This window comes from Nannospalax galili, unplaced genomic scaffold (genome assembly GCF_000622305.1).
Source record: "Nannospalax galili isolate Female #2095 unplaced genomic scaffold, S.galili_v1.0 scaffold161, whole genome shotgun sequence".
In the NCBI taxonomy this organism is placed as follows: Eukaryota; Metazoa; Chordata; class Mammalia; order Rodentia; family Spalacidae; genus Nannospalax; species Nannospalax galili.
The window spans coordinates 2,873,935-2,896,068 of record NW_008348586.1 but is presented as its reverse complement, the minus strand read 5'-3'; the positions used below and the strand labels follow the sequence as shown (position 1 = coordinate 2,896,068).

Here is a 22,134-nt window from a genome sequence, read left to right as displayed (position 1 = left end):
GAAAGAAAGAAAGAAAGAAAGAAAGAAAGAAAGAAAGAAAGAAAGAAAGAGAAAGAAGGAAGGGAGGAAACAGGGCTTAGAGTGTTAGAGATGGGAAGGGATGATTATTAATTTTGCTAGTTGATTTGTTACACCCAATAATGCTGGGTGTTGTGATACATGCCTGTAATCCCAGCACTAATCTGAGGCAGGAGGCTAGAGGGCAGGAGAGAGAGAGAGAGAGAGAGAGAGAGAGAGAGAGAGAGAGAGCGAGCTGAACAATAAATACAAAAAAATAAAATAGTGATGATTGAAATTATGAACAAGATTATCACTCTCTCCCTAAATTACTCTTTTGTCAAAAGCAACTAAATGATCCTGGTAACTGTAAACCCCCTCTCCCCCGTCTCTCTGACCCTCCTATAGACTTGGCACATGGTAGGAACAAGCAGGAAGAAAAAGAAGGGGTCAAATATTTGCACTGGGAGTTTAAGTTGTCCTTTTCAGAAAGAGAAAACCTTTTATGAGTATGAGGGGAGGGGTTGGAGCTAAGTGGCAGAGTGTACCAAATGGGGTGGGGGTGGGAGTGAGAGAAAGAAAAAAGAAAAGAAAGAAGCCAGGTGTGGTGGTGGTGAGGTTACAGGCAGGGAATCAGGAATTCAAGGTCATTCTTGGCTAAATATGAGTTTGAGGACAACTGAGGCTACATGAGCCCTTGTCTCAAAAGCACAAAACCCAAATCATATTTTTAGATATTTTATTCAGGGTTGAAGGCATTTAGTCTTCAATAAGTGTGAAAAGACAGACACACTGAGAAGGGAGAAAAAAGCCTCAAACACATGTGTATATAAATGGCTACCTTTCCTTTGGTTGTTCACTAGGGATGGCCTTAGCTGAAAACCACAAACACTTCTATAGCCAAGACCTGCATGGGGAGCTTCCAACAGGTCAGCCACATCCTCCTTCCCTAGGCCCTCACCCAGAAGGCAGTGGGTACAGGATGCCCTGCCACAGCCTCTTTAACTGCAGCTGTAGGACAGTGCCATGGGGGTTGTTTGAGAGCAGGCCTCGTACTTGGGCCATTCATCAAAAGCCCAGGAAAGTGCAAGGATAGAGATCTCAGGTCTGGCAGGGCCTTCAGGCCAGAGCTGGGCCCCATGTCAATTCTGTGGGTGGCCGATGCTTGTTCTCTTGTCCTTGAGTGGACTGTGGACTTTTCCTGTAACTGTTCTCTGGCTTCCACTCACCTCCATGACCTCAGATTACAAGGGGCAAAAGAGAACACAATGGTTCCTGCTGGTGGTACATTTGAAATACACACAGGAAACGGCTAGAAATGGGCCAATGAAGCTTGGTTAACTTACCCATGTCGGAAAACTTCACTTGCTGTTTAAGTCAGGCCAAGAAATAACCACAGAGCAGGCTGTTTAGTTAAAGACCCATCCTAGAGAGCTTGAAAGCTGACCTTAAAGGGAAGGAGGAAGGCAGGGGAAGGGCCCAACCTTTGCCAGAGAGCCTCCGGGGCTGTGTGCCAATGCAGATGCTCCGGCTATCCTCATCGTCTTCAGGAGGCCGGCTTAGGTCATCCCAGGCACACTTGGCACTAACACCACTCAAGTTGGAGCCGTCTGTCTCAATGCCTTTGTCAACCCTCTCCTGCTTGAAAAGAACCAAAGAGTCAGAGTTCCTTCAGAGAACTGGTGACCCAAGGTCACTACCACCTACTAGTCACTATCTTTCCAGTATTAGTCTTTGTGGGTTCTGAGCTGGGACAGCTGTTACAGGAGCAGGGTCTTGCAGACCTTGTTCTCTGGTTACATGAATGATGGCTTCTGCTAGCCATTCGACTCCTCTGGGGAACAGGGATTAGGGGAGGCCAGGAGGAATGAACATGCTAGGGATACTTCTTTCCTATCAACCAATGGCCTTTGTGCCTCTTTCAGAGGACTGACTGCCCAACTTTCTAGCCCTTAGAGCTGATATAGCAAAGATAAGATCTACTTCTCCCAGGAAAGGCACGAACCTTCCCCTCTTCCTGATCCTCCAGCAAGGACCATGCCCAACCCAACCCCTTTATTCACCCTCTATAGGAGGCAGGGTGAAAGCCTGCCACAGACAAGGGAGCCCATACCTGTAGTTCCTCCTTCTAACACCTAGAGGGGGCCATCACTCCAGAGCAGAAGGGCTTCCAGTTCATAGCTGCCAGCTAACATATTTTGCAAAGGGCTCTCTCTGGATAGGGTTCTTTTCTGTTTCTTAGGCTCAAATGGGGGTCTGGAAGGCAATGACCATTTGCACACTCCACCAGAGGCCCTGCCTTTGTGTGGACCTTGGCACTGCTCATTCTAAACTTTCTCCAAAGGGCCTCAAGGAAGAGTTGTACTCAAATCATCCCCAGATTTTCTGGTAAAACATAGTTCTATCGTGCTGGGCTTTGGATCAAAGGTCATCTGGAAGGCTCTAGAACCTTGCTCATACACAGCCATGTAGGCCAAGTAAACCTCCTGTGACTAAGCACTTCAAAAGCGCCTGCATTTTCCTACGCCACTTTCCCATTGTGCTTATGTCTTGATCACAGGTGGCCTCCTTTCCATAAGGCCCTCTTCCTCCTCTCTTCTGGTGCTGCCGGCCTTGGTGAAGTGGTTGGGGGGGAAGGGTTCAGAGAAGGGTAAGTCTGACCAACAGGAAAGACATAGCTTAAGGTGCCCTAGGCAGGAGAAGGGGTGGGCAGGTTAGGTCTGCTGGAGGAGAACCCTGAGTTTTCTTTCCACTGGCTGCCCTGAGACCCTCACCTTGGCAGAGCTGAGGACAGTCACCTCATGTTCCACCAGTACAGCACACTTACTCTCAATGTAAAAAGAAAGAGTTAAGAGCCACAGAAGCAAAGTGCCTGCTGGGCAGCTTGGCTAATCCCTGAGCCTAAGGCAGGACAGCAAAGCCTGCTGGGCTATAGAGTGAATTCAAGGCTACTTAGGCAATTTAGTGAGAACTAGCCTCAAAATCAAATGTAAAGTGACTAGCCTAGTGGCACACACCTTTGATCCCAGAGGAAGGAGGATCTCTGTGAGTTCAAGATCAGGCTGATCTACATAGTGAGTTCCAGGCCAGTTTGGGCTACAGGGAGACCCTGTCTCAAAAAGACCGAAAAAAAAAAAAAAAAAAAAGTATAAAAAGTGGGCTGTGTTGGGGTGGACTCAGTGATAGAATACTTGGCTCATATGCCTGAGACTCTAGATTGAATCCCCAGTATTACAAAGAAAAAAAAGTAGTGAAAGGACTTTCATGTCTAGGGACACAGACATACAGCTGGTTAGTAGTAAAACTTAGATGAAAGGAATACGAACCAGCTCTCAAATGAACTAATGGCAAGCAGGCCCCAGGAAGGCACAAGCAAACAGTATTCTCACTTGGTACATGGAAACACCAGGAAAGAAAGCTGTGTTTCTCCCATTGGCTACCTGCTTGATGGCAAAGACCACTGGGTGCTTGGATCCTGTTGGCTGGGTTTTCAGGGAGCCTCAGACTTGGGAGAATAGCTGTTGGCATGCAGGAGAATGGTTTGCTTACCCTATCAATTCAAGGAAACAAGGTCTTTCTGAGTACTCACAACTGGGACTCAAGCAGGAGCCTACAGTGACCCATGCTCCATTCTGTGGGGCAGAACAAGGGTTTAGAGGAAGTAGCCTTTACAGTTCCTGGTTCTCAAATAAGTAAAAGTTACACAGAAACCAAGTTCAAAGTAAAGATAACAAAGGATCCTGAGTCAGGTGTGGTGGCATACACTTTTAATCCCGGAATTTGGAAGGCAGAGGCAGGGGGATCTCTGTCAGACGGAGGCCAACCTGGTCTATAGAGTTCCAGCCCTGCTGGGGCTATAGGGAGACTCTGTCTCTAAAACAACAGAGGCTGGAGAGATGGCTCAGTAGTTAAGAACATGGTTGTTCTTGCAGAAGACCTGGGTTTGAATCCCAGCACCCACATGGCAGCTAACAACTGTCCTTAACTCCAGTTCCAGGGGATACAACAGTCTCTTCTGTTCTCCGCAGGCACTGCACAACATGGGTGCACTTAACCTACATGCAGGCAATACACGCATATATATATATATAAATTAAAAAAACGAAAACAAAAAACAGCCAGGTGTGGTGGCACACACCTTTAATCCCAGCACTTGGGAGGCAGAGGCAGGGGGAATCTCAGTGAGTTCAAGGCCAGCCTGGTCTACATAGTGAGTACCAGGACAGCTGGGGCTACAGGGAGACCCTGTCTCAAAAAGACCAAAAAAAACACAAGAACCAAAAACCCCCCCACAAAACAAAACGACAACAAAAAAGCCCCAAAGGATCCTGGCAACAATTTGAACATTTCAGTATTTCAGTGTTACAAGCACCAGGAAAACAGAGAAGCATCATTTGTGAATGAAGAGGATTTATGACCAAGAACTCACAGGTCAGCAGTAAAGAACCCAGGGTCTGCAGGCTACATGACCATCTGTCACCTCTCCCCTACTCTAGTACTTGAAACTCCTGACAGCTGCATGTGAAGTTCAGAGATGGCAGTAACCTGCCACAAGTGCTGAGGTAAGCAGAAAGAGCCAAATGTAAGGCAGGCATGTGGTCAGCTGCCTGCAGCTCCTGCCCCTCAACAACCCACAAGAAAGGAAGTAATGCTTTTGCGGTTTTCAACACTCAGCTGTGCGCCAAGGGAGCATCTCTCCTATAACACCAAAGGTGACACTGACAGAGTCCAGGCGGCCACAGCAGGGTCAGTCTCAGACCTATGGGTCTAAAGACTCCTTTCCACATCAAAGAATGACAGCCTACCTGGGTAGGTAGAAAATGTGTTGATAAGAGTGACGGGACCATTAGACCAATCATCACTCAGCCTGCGGCTGTGCTGTGGAGTCAGTATTGCCTGTGCTATTGCCATGAACTAAGGGAGACTACAGAGAGGGTTCCTGAAAGAAAGTCTGTTCTTTTAAGGAGGAGGGAGTAGGGGAATGAATTTTGAGTAAGGAAACAATATTTACTATGATTACTTTCCTTTGTTGCTGGTGATCTAATTTTTAAAAGTTAATATATATTTTACATACATAAAATTCATCTTTTTAAATGCATAAATACGTGTGTCAGAGATGTGCTTTCCTGGGTTAAAACCTCTGCTCTCTTATACATGCTGCAGAATTCAGGGGACAAGTTCTGAATCATGCCATATTTCTACTCACTCACACACAAAGCTCCTCCATTTTCCCAGGATGAAAGTCAGTGTTATTTGGAGGAGGCCTAGGCACAGTGTGCTAGCAAGGTTTTCCTCACTCAAGACATACTTGCAGGTGTGGATCGATCTCAAATATGGTTTCTCCCCTCCGCATGTCAGTTATCAGCCAGGGGCCGCCAGCACTGTGGACAAGAAAAGATGATGGTAACAGAAGGTCTGGACTGATGCACTTTGCCAATGCTTTCCTGGCTTGCTGTTCCAGGCCTTGAGCATACAGGGTAATGTTAGAAGTCAGGGACTATCAGGGAATGAGTGCCCAACACAACAAATCAAGGAGAAGCTATGGGTGGAATGAAGGAAGGATGATCACCCCCAGACCCTGGAATCCAGGTCCCCATCTCATGGGGCATATACTCACACAGGCACCGTCCTCAGCAGCTCCAGGATGCCCTGCCCATTCCACTGCTGGGCTGAGTGTAGCTCCTCAGTGCAGACACCAACAATCTGAGGTCCAGGACAAGATGCCAGTGTGTTAATGGCCATCTCACCCAGAAATTCACAACCCCAGGTCTCTCAGGGGCATCTCAAATAGGGGTTCACAGGTAGGATCTGTGCTTCTGGGCTGTTGTGTCCAAAATGGGGTGGCTCCCTTAGGAGGGAGCAGCTGCCTGACTGAGATTTGCCTGGGTCCACAGACAGGCACTATGGACTGACCAGGTATCTAGTGGCACAGAGTCTAGCTCTTGGCTGCAGAAGAAACAAACCACAGCTTGAGCCAACTCAGGAAAGGGCCAGGTGTCTAGAGGCAGGGGTAGGTTAGGCAGGTGTTCAAACAATGGCTATACCTTTGTGTAAATCTCTTGACACCAAACCTTCACCTAGTCATCATAACTAAAAGCAAGCACTGGTGGCAGCTGGGGAGATTCACACCCACTGGGGAAGTATGAGGTAAGCTTGGAGCTGCTTTTCTGATGGGAAGTCCCTCCTGCCTCTGTCATTTTAGAGGGTGAAATCAGACCACCTGCATGATCTGAAAGACCACCTGAAAGACCATGAGAGGAAAGAGAAGAACAGGGGCAGCCTCCTGCCCCTTCACTTTCTCTCTTTACCTCCCCCTCTGTCCTGTACTTTTTCCACAGGGATGAAATGTCTGAAACCTCTGCTAATGCCTCACCTGGAGGAAGGTAACTACCCCAAAGGGTGTCTGCACAGGCTGCATCTGTGGGTCCTCTGTCAGCAGCATGTGCTGAATTCTTGACTCACTGTTATCCAAAGGGCTATGCCAAGATACGTGGTCCCCGCTACAGAAGGTGTTCTCTGTGGAGAGACAGGAGGATTCCTAGCATTTGGATGTAGGCCTGCAATCCATTCTGGGACATCAGAAGCCTAGGTAGGGAGCTGCCCCACCCTCCTGGAATAGCCTGACACATTCAATCCTAATGGAAGCAAAGAATGGTGCCTCTTTCTAAAACACAAAACCTTCCCAGCAGGCCTGTTCTGTCTGCCTTCTTTGGAAAAGGACAGGCTGCTAGTGTAGATGCTCACTTGGCCCAGGGAGGCCAGACTGCCAGGGTCTACCACGCTTCTCACATGATCGTGCCTGCAAAGAATGAGGAGCTTCCTGGTGGGGCTGCCTGACCATCAGTGTACAGGGAGGCCAGGAGCAGTGGTGCTAGAAAAGTAGCTCAGAAGGGAAAATTCAACCTCAGAGGGCCTTGGATACCTATCACCAGTTTCCCAAGGGAGGGCAGATTTCAGGATTTCTGAGGAACACAGCAGGCTTTGAGTAAATGGAGGTCTGAGTAGTGCCCCTGACCACCTCAGTGGTGTGTACAAGCTCCAGAGGCAGTTGCCTGAGAGGCCTCAAGAGCTCAATGCTGTGCTTTGCAAAGTCCCATTACTTTAAAAGAAAAAAAAAAATCATTAGCCAGGAGTGGTGGCACATGCCTGTAATTCCAGCATTCAGGAGGTTAAGGCAGGAGGATCATAAGTTTGAAGCTAGCTTGGGCTACTTGCCAAGGATTTGTCTTAAAAACAAAAATAAACAAAACATTAAGGCAGTATAATCATAAGAGAAAACTCCTACGTAGTCCCACCCTTGCCTGATTCTTTCTTTTTTTTTTTTTAAAGCTTTTATTTTTTAATTATATGTACATGTGTCTGTGCATGACTGCAGGTGCCCTCAGAGGCCAGAAGAGGGCATCAGATCCCCTGGAACCAGAGTGACAGACAATTATAAGCTACCTGATATAGGTATTGGGAGCCGAACTCAGTCTTCTGCAAGAGCTCTTAATCACTGAGCCATCTCTCCAGTTCCTGACTCTTATCTTGAGTACCCAGAGTTAACTGCATTTATCAGCTTATGTGTAGTGGTAGGTTCCCAGACTGGCCTCAAATTTGCTATGTAGCTGAGGATGACCTTGAACTTCTGATCCTCCTGCTTCTACATCCCAAATGATTGTATTACAAGCATGTGCCACCATACCCAGTTTTATGTGGTCCTGGGAATAGAACCTATGGCTTTGTGCATGCCAGGTAAGTACTCTATAAAGGAGCTGTATCCCTAACTCTCCCTTCATTTTTTTTCTTTGAACATGATGGAAGTACACTGTTTTCTACATTTTACCCACTTAGGTATCTTCAAGCTCACTTTATGTCAGCTCTTTGTTTAAATATCACAGCAGAACACACTCATGTGCGAAGCACACATGCATACAACCAGCCTAAGACTTAAAGTTAATGCTCTCATTTGTTTTAGTCTGAACACTAATTCCTTCCTATGTCACCTGATATTACCCAACCCTCTTTCTCAGTCAAGAAACAGGCTCAGGTGGTTGTCCTCACCTCAACAGTATGCAATCAGGAGGAGGCCTGCTACCTCAGGAGACCCAGAAGAGTGAAGGGGAAGAGGAGGGAGAAGGTGGAGCTAATGAGAAATCCATTTCCTGGCTTCTGTCAGCATACCCCTGAACATCTTTCCTTTCACTGTCTATAAGCAACATGCATACCTTACACACAATGCAAGAGATTGAACTAATAATTAAAAACTATCACCAAACACCCCAAAGTAATTCAGGCCCAGATGACTTCACTGATAAATTTTATTAGACACTTAAGGAAGAATTAACACCCATTCTTCACAAGGACAAAACATTTCCCAATTTAGTAGCTGATGACAATACTATCCCGAGAACAAAATCAAACAAAATAATTTTAAGAAAATGGAAAATGGGGCTGGAGAGATGGCTCAGTGGTTAAGAACACTGACTGTTCTTACAGAAGATCCAGGTTCGAATCCCAGAACCCACATGGCAGCTAACAACTGTCTGTAACTCCAGTTCTACCTTGTGCACTGCCCGACACGGGTGTACTTACTACATGCAGGCAGTACATGCATACACATAAAATAAAAATAATAAAAATAAAATTAGAAAAAAAAGAAAATGGAAAAAAGGAAACCATTAGACAAATGTTATATATACATTATAGAAAAAAAATCCCAGCCAGGTATGGTGGTGCACACCTTTGATCCCAGCACTTGGGAGGCAGAGGCAGGAGGATCTCTGTGAGTTCAAGGCTAGCCTAGTCTACATAGTGAGTTCCAGGCCAGCTGGGGCTACAGGAAGACCCTGTCTCAAAAAGACAAAAAAAAAAAGAAAGAAAGAAAAAGAAAATCCTAACAAAATACCAGCAAGCTGAACCCAGCAACATATCTAAGGACCAAGTGGGATTTATATTAGAAATGCAAGCTTGCTTTAGAACCAAGGGGCAGGGAGGGGGAGGAAACCAAGGGCCAAAGGCTGGGATGGGCAACAGTAACTGAACTCAGAGGGTTAAAAATAAATAAAGACATAAAGACATGAAGTTGGGAGGGAAGTGTATTGGGGAGGGTTCTGGGGGGGACTGGAAGGGGAAGGAGGTGCATATGATCAAGATCCATTGTATATACATATGAAATTTTCAAAGAATAATTTTTTTTTTTTGTCTTTTTGAGACAGGGTCTCCCTGTAGTCCCAGCTAACCTGAACTCACTATGAAGACCAGGTTGGCCCTGAACTCACAAAGATCTGCCTGCCTTTGCCTCCCAAGTGCTGGGACTAAAGGTGTGCGCCACCATGCCTGGCCAAAGAATAAATTTTTAAAAATGTATTTTTTAGCTGGGCATGGTAGTACATGCCTTTAATCCCAACACTCAGGAGGCAGAGGCAGGTAGATCTCTATGAGTTCCAGGACAGGTGGGGCTACAGTGAGACCCTGTCTCAAAAAGACCAAAAAAAATTTTTTTTAAGTTTTAGGTATATGACTATATTCCCTGCATGTATGTAACTGCACCTGTGTCATGCAATGCCCATGGAAGCCAGAGAAATCAGATCCCCCAAACTAGAGTTAAGGATGGTTGTTAGCAGCCATGTGGGTGCTAGGAACTGAACCCAGGTCCCCTATAGGAGCAGCCAGTGCTCTTAACAGCTGAGCCATCTCTCCAGCCCCCACTGGAAAATATTTCTAAAAACCAAGCACATAAGTTAACAGCTAGAATAACCAAAGAAGACAATTTATCTTAAAGAATCAATCAAGCCAGGCATGGTGGCACACGCCTTTAATCCCAGCACTCAGAGGCAGGCAGATCTCTGTGAGTTCAAGGCCAGCCTGGTCTACATAGTGAGTTCCAGGCCAGCTGGGGCTAAAAAAGACCAAAACAAACAAACAAACAAACAAAACCCAATCAATAAATTATGCTAATTTTAACAGAAAACAAAAACCAAGAGCTGGGGTAAAACTCAGAGGTAGAGCACATGCTTGAAAGTAAACAAGTTCAGCCAGGTGTGGTAGATCATGCCTATAATCCCAGCACTCAGGAGGTAGAGGCAGGCAGATCTCTGTGAGTTCAAGGCCAGTCTGGTCTACATAGTGAGTTCCAGGCTAGCTGAGTCTACAGAAAGATCCTGTCTCAAAAAGACCAAAAAGAAAAAAAAAAAAAAAAAAAAAAAAAAAAAAAAAAAAAAAGAGTGAACAAGTTCTAAGCTCAACCTGTAGAACCTTTCACCCTCAAAAAAAGAAAATGAAGTAAAAGAACAGCCGGCATGGTGGCACATGCCTTTAATCCCAGCACTTGGGAGGTAGAGGCAGGCAGATCTTTGTGTAGCCAGCCTGGTCTACATAGTCAACATAGTGAGTTCCAGGACAGCTAGGGCTACAAGGAGACCCCCCCCGCCCCCGCCAACAAAAAAAAAAGAAAAAGAAAAAGAACAAAGCTTAAGGACTTAAGCTTCACTTTTATTGTTTGTCTGTTTGTCTTGGCACTGTTGAGAATCAAATTCTAGACTTCAGCACATACTAGGCAAGTGCTGGACCAGTCAGCTATATCCCAGCTCAATCTTGCCAATTTAAAAATTGCTATAAAGCTACAGTAACCAAGTGAGTATAGTCCTGGCAAAAGAGAGACTTTGACCCAATATAACACAGTTGAGAGCAGAGAAGTAAAACTTCACATGTATGGTCATTAATTTTTTTTTTTAGTTTTATTTATTATTTTTATGTGTATGCATGTATTGTCTGCATGTAAGTAAGTGTACCCATGTTATGAAATGCCCATGGAGGTCAGAAGAGGCTGTCGGATTCCCTGGGACTAGAGTTACAGACAGTTGTTAGTTGCCATGTGGGTGCTGGGATTCGAACCCTGGTCCTCTGCAAGGACAACCAGTGTTCTTAACTGCTGAGCCATCTCTCCAGCATCCATATCATCAGTCATTAATTTTGACAAGGGTGCCAAGACAACTTGGGGGGGGAGTCTTTTCAGTAAATTGTCCTGGGACTATCTACTTCAGAAGACTCAAATTGGATTCCTTCCTTATACCATAAACAAAATTTGACTCAAAATGGATCATAGACTTAACTGTGGTAAGGTAAAACTATGAGGCACTTAGAAGAAACAAGGACACGTTGCATTAGGCAGTGGGTTCCTGGATGTGATACCAAAGTATAAGCAACAATGGAGAAGCAGACTGAACTTCATCAAAATTAAAACCACTTTATGTTGCAAATACCATCAAGAAAAAGAAATGCAAATCAAAACCACTTCTACTCTGCACCCATTAGAATGCAATTATAAACAGTAACAAAACCATGGGGCTGGAGAGATGGCTCTGTGGTTAAGAGCACTGACTGCTCTTACTGAGGACCTGGGTTCAATTGTCAGCACACACATAGCAGTTAACACCCGCCTGTAACTCCAGTTCCAGTGGAATCCGAAGCCTTTTTCTGACCTTTGCGGGCATTACGTGACATGGGTGCACTTACACATATGCAGGCAATATACTCATACACATAAAATAAAAATAAATAAATAAAAATTTAAAAAGTTATTCAAAACCAGGAACAAAAACAAGTAAGAAGACTGATGTAGAGAAATTAGAATCCTTGTGCATTGCTAGTGGTGATGTCAATCAGTACAGCTACTATGGAAAACTTAAAACTTCAAAAGAGAATTACCATATGATCCAGCAATTCTAATTTGGGGTATAGACTAAAAAGAATCAAAAACAGAATCTGTGTGCCAGTGTTCATAGCAGTGTTATTCATGATAGCAAAAAAGTAGAAGCCACCCAAATGGACATCAGGAAATGGATTAGCCTGGCGTGGTGGTCCACGCCTTTAATCCCAGCACTCAGGAGGCAGAGGCAGGCAATATATGAGAGTTTAAGGCCAGCCTGGTCTATATAGTAAGTTCCAGGCCACCTGGGGCTACAGGGAGACCCTGTCTCAAAAAAACAACAACAAAAACGACAACAAAAAAACCTCCAACAACAACAACAACAACAAAAAGAAACAAAGAAATGAACGGGTTAACAAAATGTTGTATCAATATAAAATAAAACGATCTTCAGATGTAAAGGAAAGGATGGACATGCTACAACAAGGATGAATCTCGAAGACATAACATTAAGTGAAACAAAGCGAACATGAAAGGAGAAATGATTCATGATCCCACCCATAAGGTACCGTACAATCAGGCTCATAGAGACAGACAGAAATAGAATGGTATTGCTCAAGGCTGGGTGGAAAGGTGGCTAGAGAATTAGTTTAATGGTACAGAATTTCAATCTGGGAAGAAGAGGGAAGGCCCAGAGATGAATGGTAGTGACAATTACAGCAATGTGACTATGTTCAGTACTAAACTGTCTTAAGAGGATAAAATTTCATGTTATGTATATTCAAACATAATTTTAAAAAAGATAACAGAATGCAATACCGTCAAATCATAACCTGATAAATACCCATAAAATATGAAGTACATTGTGTCAAGAATATATAAAAAGCTCTCACAACTTCACTGAGACAATTCAATTAAAATTGGACAAAAGATTTGAATAAAAGTTTGTCCAGCTGGGCGTGGTGGCCCACACCTTTAATCCCAGCACTCAGGAGGCAGGCGGATCTCTGTGAGTTGAGGCCAGTCTGGTCTCCATAGCAAATCCAGGCCAGGTAGGGCTACAGGGAGACCCTATCTCAAAAAGACCAAAAAAAAAAAAAAAGTTTGTCCAAAGAAGATATACAGTCAGCAAGCACATAAAAAGATGTCAACATATCTTGAGATTAAGGAAATGAAGGTCAAAACCACAACAACACACCAATACTTCATATCCACTAAAATGGTTGAATTCAAGTTTTTAAATGAATGTCTTATTTATTATTTTTATTTTATGTGTATGAGTGTTTGCCTGCATGTATGTGAGTGTACCTGTGTCATGCAGTGCCCACAGAGGTCAGAAGAAGGCATCAGATCCCTTGGAACTGGAGTTACAGATGGTTGTTAGCTGCTATGTGAGTAGTGAGAACTGAACCCAGATCCCCTCTGCAAGAGTTGACAGTGGTCTTAACTGCTGAGCCATCTCTCCTGCCCCTAAAATGGTTGAAAATTTAAAAGACAGCAATAAGAGCTGGTAAGAATGTGGAGAAATTGGGGCTGGGGAGATGGCTCAAAGTGCTTCGGCTCAAGCATGAGGACATGAGTTCAATCCCCCAGAATGCAGGTCAAAACTGGGCATGGCACCAAGTGCCTGTCATCCCAATACTGGGGGGAATGGAGCTGGGAGGAACCCTAGGGCTTGCTGGCTACCCGGATTGAGCTGAAAGGGTAAGCTTCAGGCTCAGTGAGAGACCCTGTCTCAAAAATAAGGTAGAGTGCTACTTAAGAGGACACCCAACATCTTTGGTCTACATGCATACACGTGCATGCACACTGCATAAACGTGCACACACAAATATATATACATACAAATAAAAAAAAGAACATGAAGAAATTGGAACAATTATGCATTACTAATAGAAATGCAAAATAAAAGACCTGTTTTGGAAAACAGTTTATCATTTCCCCCAAATGTTAAACATGGAGTCACCACATGAGCCAACAATTCTACTTCTAGGTTATACATAACCAAGAGAAAAGAAAACAGGACTACACAAAGACAGGTGCCTGCAGGTCCAAGGTAACATTATTCATGCAGGCAAAGGTGGAAATAACCTAAATGCCCCTCAAGTGATGAGTAAACAAAACATAATATTATTTGGCAATAGGAAAGGAAGTACTAATAAATGCTATGAGAACCTTAAAAACATTATACTAGCTGGGCTTGGTGTTCCATGCCTTTAATCCCAGCACTTGGGAGGCAGAGACAGGTGGATCTCTGTGAGTTTGAGGCCAGCCTGGTCTACATAGCAAGTTGCACTTACTGCCTCTTCTGTCTACAATCACTCCTTTAGAGACTCTCACAAACTGTGTGTCTTAAAAATTATTGCTAGGGAGCTGGTAGAGGGGTTCAGCAGTTAATAGCACTGACTGCTCTTGCAGAAGACCTGGGTTCAGTTCCCAACACCCAGGTGGCAGCTAACAACCATCCATAACTCCAGTTCCAGGGGATCTGATGCCGTCTTCTGACCCCTGCGGGCACTTCATGACACAGGTAAAGTTACATACATGCAGGTAAAACATACACATAAAATTAAAATTAAGAAATAGAGCCAGGTGTGGGCCTTTAATCCCAGCATTCAAGAGGCAGAGGCAGGCGGATCTCTGTGAGTTCAAGGTCAACATGGTCTACGTAGAGAGCTCTAGGCCAGGTGGAGCTACGGGGAGATCCTGTCTCAAAAAGACCAGAAAAAAAAAAAAATTAAGACAAGTAAAATAAATAAAATAAAAACATTATACTAGGACTGGTGAGATGGCCCAGCAGGTAAAGGCACGTGCCACCAAGTCTGAAGACCTGAGTTTGATCCTGGAGAAAACCGACTCCCATAGTTGTCCTCTTTCCTCCACACATGCTGTGCCCCCCCCCTAGATAAACGTAATAAATTATTACACTAAGTTTTAAAAAAAGAGTCACAGAAGACCATACCCTATCTGATCCTATTCCTATAAAGCATTCATATAGCCCAAATGGTTGAGGGAAATGGAGAGTGACTGCTATGGTGTGTGTTGAGAGGTTCTTTGGGAGGTGCTGAAAATGTTATAGGGTTCATTGTAGTAACTGTTTCACAACTGTGAATCATACGGTATGTGAATCATCACAAAAGCTATTATAAAGATGACAAGGAAGAGGAAGAGGAAGAGGAGGGGGAGAAGGAGGAGGAAGAGATGATACAGGAGTAAGGTAAAGTTGCTACACCTCCCCAGACTAAGCAGTCAGTCTGGGAGAACCCCGACTCACTAATGAACTATCTATCACAGCATAGCATAGGTCTATACAAGCTAAACATTTTATTATCCACAGTTGAGAAAGGGGTCCTTGAGACATCTGATCATATGGCACATTGATAAGATGAGCACTTCCCAACTCCCACCAGAAGTTTTGCCTTATCTGTGTACCCCTGTACTTTCTATATGTCCCCCTAAAACTCACATTTTTTTATCCAAACTTACTTTGTTTCCCCCAGTGCCAAGGATGGAGCCCAGTCTTTACACATTAGGCATGCACTCTACCAATAAACTACATCCCCATTTGAACAAACTTATTTTAAAAGTAACTTTGTTATCATATTAAATGAGGAAAGTAAGTGGGAAATCAGTGTTGCTTATCATTAAGTAGAATTTCACAGCTCAGAAACAATAAAATGAAAAAAATGTGTTCTGATATGGTTGCCACGTTGTTAAAAACAGAATATTGTCAAAAATGGAAATAAACAAGGTATAAAAGGGTATTCAAGAATTAGGCAAGACATGGTAGCCCATACCTCCGATCCCAGCACCTGGGAGGAAGAGGCAGGTGATCTATGTGAGATCAAGGCCAGTTTGGTCTACACAGAGAATTCCAGGCCAGCTGGGGTAACAAGGACACTCCCTCACTCTCTCCTCTCTCTCTCTTTCCTCTTTCTTTCTCTTCTCTTTCTCTCTTTCTCTCTCTCAAACCAAACAAAGTCACATCAAACCAAGACAAGTCCACAGAACACAGGAGGGCAGAAAATCTTCACCATTTAGATTTATGCTACTGAATGTTTTTTCCAGTTCAACTAAAATCTGCTGGCCCTAAAGGCAGATCCTAGCACAGTGGCGAATTTTGGGGTTGGGAATGCCTCTGTTCCTTATTTAACTAACCCTGGGCATCTTCTGCAAGCACAATATCTAAACTTGTTTCCTGGTCTATATTCAGAAACTAGTGTCTACTCGGTGTGTCACTGCCAGTATTTCTATGCTGGAATACACCAAAGTGGAGTCCAGAAAACAGGATAGCCACCGATCTGTAGTAACATCAGGATCCCAGTAGGTGGCACCATTGCGACTGGTTTAAGAAAGATGGCCAGTCCCGGCAGGCTTGTTGCACCTCTCCAATGTCTGGTCTGTAGAAAAGTACAAACTAGGCAGGGATTTAAGGAAAAGCTTGGAAAGGTTTCGAATCATGACCTTTTACTAATCATTATTGACACTCTGCAAACCCAAACTGTTAAAATAAGAATGATCAAATAACACTTTGTACAGGCTTCATTTGGGAAGGGGCTTAATTTAGGTGGCAATGCTTGGACCCCGAGGTCAGAAAGGGGACTCAAGGCCGGGCTGGGGCTCTAGGACCAACACATTCCAGGCCAGCACGCATGTGGCCAAAATTAGCACAAGGTCCTATTGAACTAAGAGGAGCTGGGCAGAAAATGTTATTTTGCACAGAAATACCGAGAATGACACATTAACTGAACCTTCCAGCAAAAGGCAGAGTCTGCAGTGGCCAAAAAATGGTTTTTCTTAACAATGAAAGGGCCTTGGTCACAGTTTTCAGGCCAGGGACAAAGCCACAAAGGGCTCATTCTTGAGTCCAGTCTGGTCTTTATGCCCTGGACGCTTGGCCCCATTCTGTGTGGAGCCAGGATGGGTCTCTGCACTGGGCCTCAACACCCGCCCCAGGAAGCTCTGGCCCATCAGAGGGGTTTTCAAATGCTAATAAAGCCTTGTTGGAGGCCTAGCTGTCCAGCCACGGGTTAGAGGGGCTCATTCCCTCTCTGGTTCCCTAAGTCTCCTCACCAAAGGAGGGTGGAAATCCTGGGGCCCCCACCTGAACTAAACAGCTGTGGCCAGGAGGCTTGGTATTTAAAAGGTCATCCCAAGTAGGGGCTGGAGAGTAGCTTTCAATTCCCTTCCTTCCTGTGAGCTCACTCTTGGAGTTCATGAAAGATCACCCTCAGGTCCCAGAGCTCAGCCCTGCATGCTTGGAGGGGAAACACCACTCAAGACAGCAAAGAGGCCAAAGAAAACCTAGCTACAGTCCTGTCCCTTGCTTGAAAGGTTTCATGACTCCACGGCACATTTCCCAGTAACAAACAACTCCCTGCAAAATTTATCAAAACTCTGTGTGTGTGGGTACTTGCATAGTGCTGCTAAATGGGTGCAGAGGTTCTACCAGCCTCCTCAAATAGGTCATCGCCCTATCCTCACCTCCCAACATACAGCTTTAGTTATGGTAGTCTGAAGTCAGACTACCCGGATATAATAAGTTAGCAAAATCTAGGGAAATGGGTTGCAGAAAATGGCTATTGTTTACAAAATAATTAGCACTGCCTTTGAAACACTAAAAAAACCAAATACATTCTCTCAGCCTTCCTAATTCATCCCATCTTAGAGAGTGACAGACTCCTGCAGTCTATGTAAGAGTGCAGTCCCAGTGAAACCACACAATGGCTTGGAAAGTGATGCCCCCCCCCCCAACCCTTAGAACTAAGGTGCTTAGTGTATGGAGAGGAAGATAATGTTCCTTTTGGGGGTTTCTGTAGTTGAGGCTTGGGGCCCTGAAGGCAAATGTTCCTTTCTCCAGGTACCCTTCTGAGCATCTTAAAATGATCACAGGTTTTCTAGGGACAAAGGAAAAAAATGCGGCTGAGGGCTGCCAAACCTGATGAACCCAAAAGATGGAAGGAGAGATGCAACTCCCACAAGCTGTCTTCCATACATGTGCCATAGCAAGCACACACTTATATACATACAAAACATAAATAAATAAATAAATAAATAGGAAAAAAAAAAAGCAGCCGAACTGTGCCAGGCATCAAATGAGGGACTGGTCAGTAGGTGTTTAACAGAGGAAACAGGAGATGTACTGTTGACTCAGACCCGGCAATTCTGAGGTCAAACTTCTCACGGAACAGCCATCATGGTCTCCATTAGTCTTGTCTTCTTGTTTATTCCTGCAGCGCTGAGCTGGAGATCAAACTCAGGGCCTTGGACATGTCAAGCACTCTAGTTCTTGCCTACTTAGTGTTGACAAGTCACACTAGCAACCAGTCCCCAAATGTTCCTCATAAAAAAACCACAGCTGGGGCTGGAGAGATGTCTGCACTGCTAAGAGTACTTGCTGTTCTTGAAGAGGACCCAGGTTCAATTCCCAGCACAAGGCAGCTCACAACCACTTGTAACTCCAGCTCTAGGTGATCCTTTCCTGGCATCCATGGGCACTGCACTCACATCGTACACATACATATAGGCAAAACACTCATATACATAAAATTAAAATAAATCTTTAAAAAAAGACTCAGTTGGATCTTCGGTGGACTTAGCATGTCTTCCTCCCAAAACCAGATATGCTGCCAGTGACTGCTAAATGAGGAGGGGCCAGTCAGGATGTGCTCCATCTATGGAAGTACCAGGATAAAGACAACAGACATGGGGAGAATTTGGCAACTACTAACCCCACTCTTCTGAGGTCAAAGCTGCTGCTGTGGCCACTGGGGGCTACTCAGTGGAGCTAGGTCCAAAGAAGGCCTCCTCTTAAAGTGGGAGAGCCCCTCACATGAGCTGCAGTCCACTTAGGGGCAGCATGCAGGTTGCACAGGCTGGAGCAATCATGACTTTGCAGAGGGAGGAGAATACCTGGAAGTTTTGCTGAATTAATCAATCAGGCCTGGCTGACGAAGTACAGGGAATAAAGTTCAAAGTCAATCCTCTTGGCTCTGCATGGCCCAAGAGTTCCTGATTGGGTCACTTGACTGCCCCCATCACATTTCTCCATAAGCCCATTCTAATTTTGACAACTCAGGCAGGGGCTATCTCCTTGCTCTAAGGCAATCTGGGAGAAGTGGGATGTATATATCTAGTCTTTTGTCAGAAATGAAGCACCTACAAAGTTTTAGGAGGCCACAGACTGTTTCTAAAGCCCTTGACATACCCATGCAATGCTACCTTCAATTTGGGAAGGGGATGACCCAGCATTGTATTGAGGGCACTACTCTTTTTCCAGTACCCTAAGACCACTTCTCCAGTCAGCCTCTACCTACACCTTACAGCATTCCTCCATCAAAAGAGGACAGCAGGGGGCTGGAGAAATGGCTCAGCAGTTAAGAACACTTGTTGCTCTTCTAGAGGACCTGGCTTGGTTCCTACCACCCACAGCTAGAGTAGCTCACAACTGCCATAATTCTAGTTCCAGGGGGATATGATGTCCTCTTCTAGCCTTGAGGGTACCTGCATGGATATGGTGCTCATAAATACATCCAGCCACAGACATATACACATAAATAGTAAATAAGACCCTCTTCCTGCTGGGGAAGATCAGCACTCACCCTTTTCCAGTAACAGCAACTCTCCTTTCTCAGGGGGTTCGAATAAAGTCCTAAGTGAACACCTCAATAGGAGCCTGCATTTTCCTGCCTGTTGCCTCCACACCCCATCCCCAAGTCAAAGCTAAGAACATTTTCCTGGCCCACATCAGAGGCCTAAGACACATTTGAATGTAATGATGTATAAGCATCACATGAGCAAAATAAAAAAATGTCCTGTAAAATTAATTCTCCTTTAATACTTGACCTTCTCTTGCAGGAAGAGGAAAAGATGGGATTGTCTGGAGCTTTGTTGGTACAAACCTATAAAACTTGCAACCTGGCCTTTCTACACATACCCTGCACAGCAGGCTGCAACAGTAACCCCACTGCAAAACAAACTCTTGCAGCTGGGTGTGATGGTACATGCCTTTAATCCCAGTACTCAGAGGCAGAGGCAGACCTCTATGAGTTCAAGGTCAGCCTGGTCTACATGGGAATAACAGGCCAGTCAGGGCTACATAGTAAGACCCTGTCTCAAAAACGAAAACCCCCAAACTCTTCCAAAGAAGACCTAAGAGAGAGCCCTTCTTTAAGAAGAACAAGGCAGGCGTGGTGGCATATGTCTTTAATCCCAGCACTTGGGAGGCAGAGGCAGGTGGATCTCTGTGAGGTCGAGGCTAGCCTGGTCTCCATAGCGAATCCAGGCCAGCTGGGGCAAGTTCCAGGCTAGCTGGGGCTAGAGGGAAACCCCCAACAAACAAACAAACAAACAAACAAACAAAAAGAACAAAACAAGCAAACAAATAGTTGTGGTGATGGTAGGGAGGACACAAAACAGATTTTCTGTACGTATGTGTGGCCAATGAGCTTGTGGTTAGAAGGCAAAGTTCTCCACGGCTGAATTGGTGCAAGCAGTGGCCAGTCATAAAGTTTTTCCAACTTGGTCAAGTGGTAGAAGCAAGAATTCCCTCCATTGCTACCCGACCTCCTCTTAGAAATTATGAATATAGTTTTACTACTTGAAAAGTTCATTTGCGTGTTTGATTCTCAAAGGGCTCTGATATTAACTGGGCTCAATGTGGCTGCAAGATACCTAGGAGAAAGGAATCAGGTGATAAAGAAGGGCAAGAGGAAGCTGGCAGAGCGGGCAGGGGGGATGCAGGCCTGTAATCCCAGCATTCAGGAGGCAGAGGTAGAAGGATGGAAAATTGAGACCCTTTTCCAAAACAATTTTTTTTTAAAGCAAGAAAAAATATATAGGACATTCCTTCTAGGTTTTACCTAGTATCAAAAGGGGTTGAAAAAGATTAGAAATCTAGCCAAGGGAGACTCAAAGTTGTTTCCCTAGAAATTTTTTCAAAAGCCTCTCACTCTCCAGCTTCCTTCCTCTTCTCAAAGCCACAATTAGAGGCAGAGACTAATGTATGTGGAAAATCCCTTTCATAATCAAGGAAGCTCAGCACAGGAACATGGGTCACAGCAGGAGAGGCCTATAACCCAAAGTGAGTCTCCAGGAGTTGGCAGAGACAGACTGTGGGTTCCTGAATTCTCCTTGTGCCCATAAACACAAGTCCCATGCAGGACAACCTCATTCTCCCATGGGAAGGGTGGGTACTTCCATTGCCAAAAGAGCTCAGAGGGATTCTAGCCACAGCTCATGGCTGTTCCTAGTATAATTCCATTGATTTCACCTATGAGGACTTTGCCTGCCCTTGAAGAATATAAGACCTTTCCAGACTCCAGACGAAGTGGCACATGCCTTTAATCCCAGCACTCAGGAGGATCTCTGTGAGTTCAAGGCCAGCCTGGTCTATGTAGAGTTCCAGGCCAGACCCAGGGCTACATAGTGAGACCGTGTTCTCCCCAAAAGAATATGAGACCTAGCCCAGTGTGGTGGTGCATGCCTTTAATCCCAGCACTTGGGCAGCAGAGGCAGGTAGATCTCTGTGAGTTTGAGGTTAGTTTGGTCTACCAGTCAGTGCTACATAGTGACATCTAAAAAAAAAAAAAAAAAAAAAAAAAAAAAAGAATACAAGATCTAAGGCAGAAAAGATGCCTCAGAGGTTAAGGGCATGCACTGCAACCACATAAGGTGGTTCACACTGCCCTCTAACTCAAGCTCTAGGGGGATCTGATGTCTCCATGGGCAGCTGGATTCACATGTACATATCCACACAGAGATACAAAGAAGTACACATAATTGGGAGGAAAAAAAAAAAGACTACAAGATCTGCTCAGGGTTATAAAAAGGTCCTAATTTAGTCATGCCTCCGCTTTCTTTCCCTCCCTTCTTCATCTAACCTAGAACAAAACATATTTACAAACAGAAATTCCCTCCTTCATTGTCTATTTTGTGTGTTATGTAGCATATGTGTGTATGTAGGCCAGAGGTTGACATCCTGTATATTCCTCAATCACTCTCTATTTTTTTACACTTTTTTTTTTTTTTGGATATAGAGTCTCTCACTATGTAACCCTGGCTGACTTGGGACTCACTATGTAGACCAGGCTGGCCTCAACCTCAGAGATCTGCCTACCTCTACCTCTACCGAGTGCTGTGATTAGAAGCATTCACACCTTGCCTGCCCTTGAAGAATATAAGACACCTGGCATATTTATTTATTTGGGGTTGGGCGGGAAGAGAATGCACATACCACATTACCTGTGTGGAGGTCAGAGGATAATTTGCAAGAGTTGGTTCCTGCTCCCCACCATGTGGGTCACAGGAATTGAACTCAGGTCATCAGGCTGAGTGGCAAGCACCTTTACTGGCTGATCTATCTCACTGGCCCCAACTTCCCAACTTTCCTTTTTTTTTTTCAAAATTGGCTGTAAATTATTAGGTTTACAGTTGAATTAATACAGTTATACAATATTGTACTCCATATAAACCCTATGACATAAAATTAAATGAGGTTTTAAACTCTG

The 22,134-nt window shown here is 44.6% G+C and overlaps 1 protein-coding gene across 2 annotated transcripts in view; it reads right to left on the bottom strand.

Annotated features, from left to right (window-relative positions):
* Positions 1–22,134, bottom strand: part of Sufu (SUFU negative regulator of hedgehog signaling) — a 132,039-nt gene that overhangs the window by 37,240 nt on the left and 72,665 nt on the right. The window contains exons 4-7 of one of the 2 annotated variants that reach the window (XM_008845656.3): positions 6,371–6,513; positions 5,615–5,700; positions 5,306–5,378; positions 1,482–1,638 (exon numbers count right to left, since the gene is read on the bottom strand). In XM_008845656.3, coding sequence (XP_008843878.1) covers positions 1,482–1,638; positions 5,306–5,378; positions 5,615–5,700; positions 6,371–6,513 — 459 coding nt within the window. The remainder of the gene's footprint in view (positions 1–1,481; positions 1,639–5,305; positions 5,379–5,614; positions 5,701–6,370; positions 6,514–22,134) is intronic. The other variant, XM_008845657.2, reaches the window with a different exon arrangement.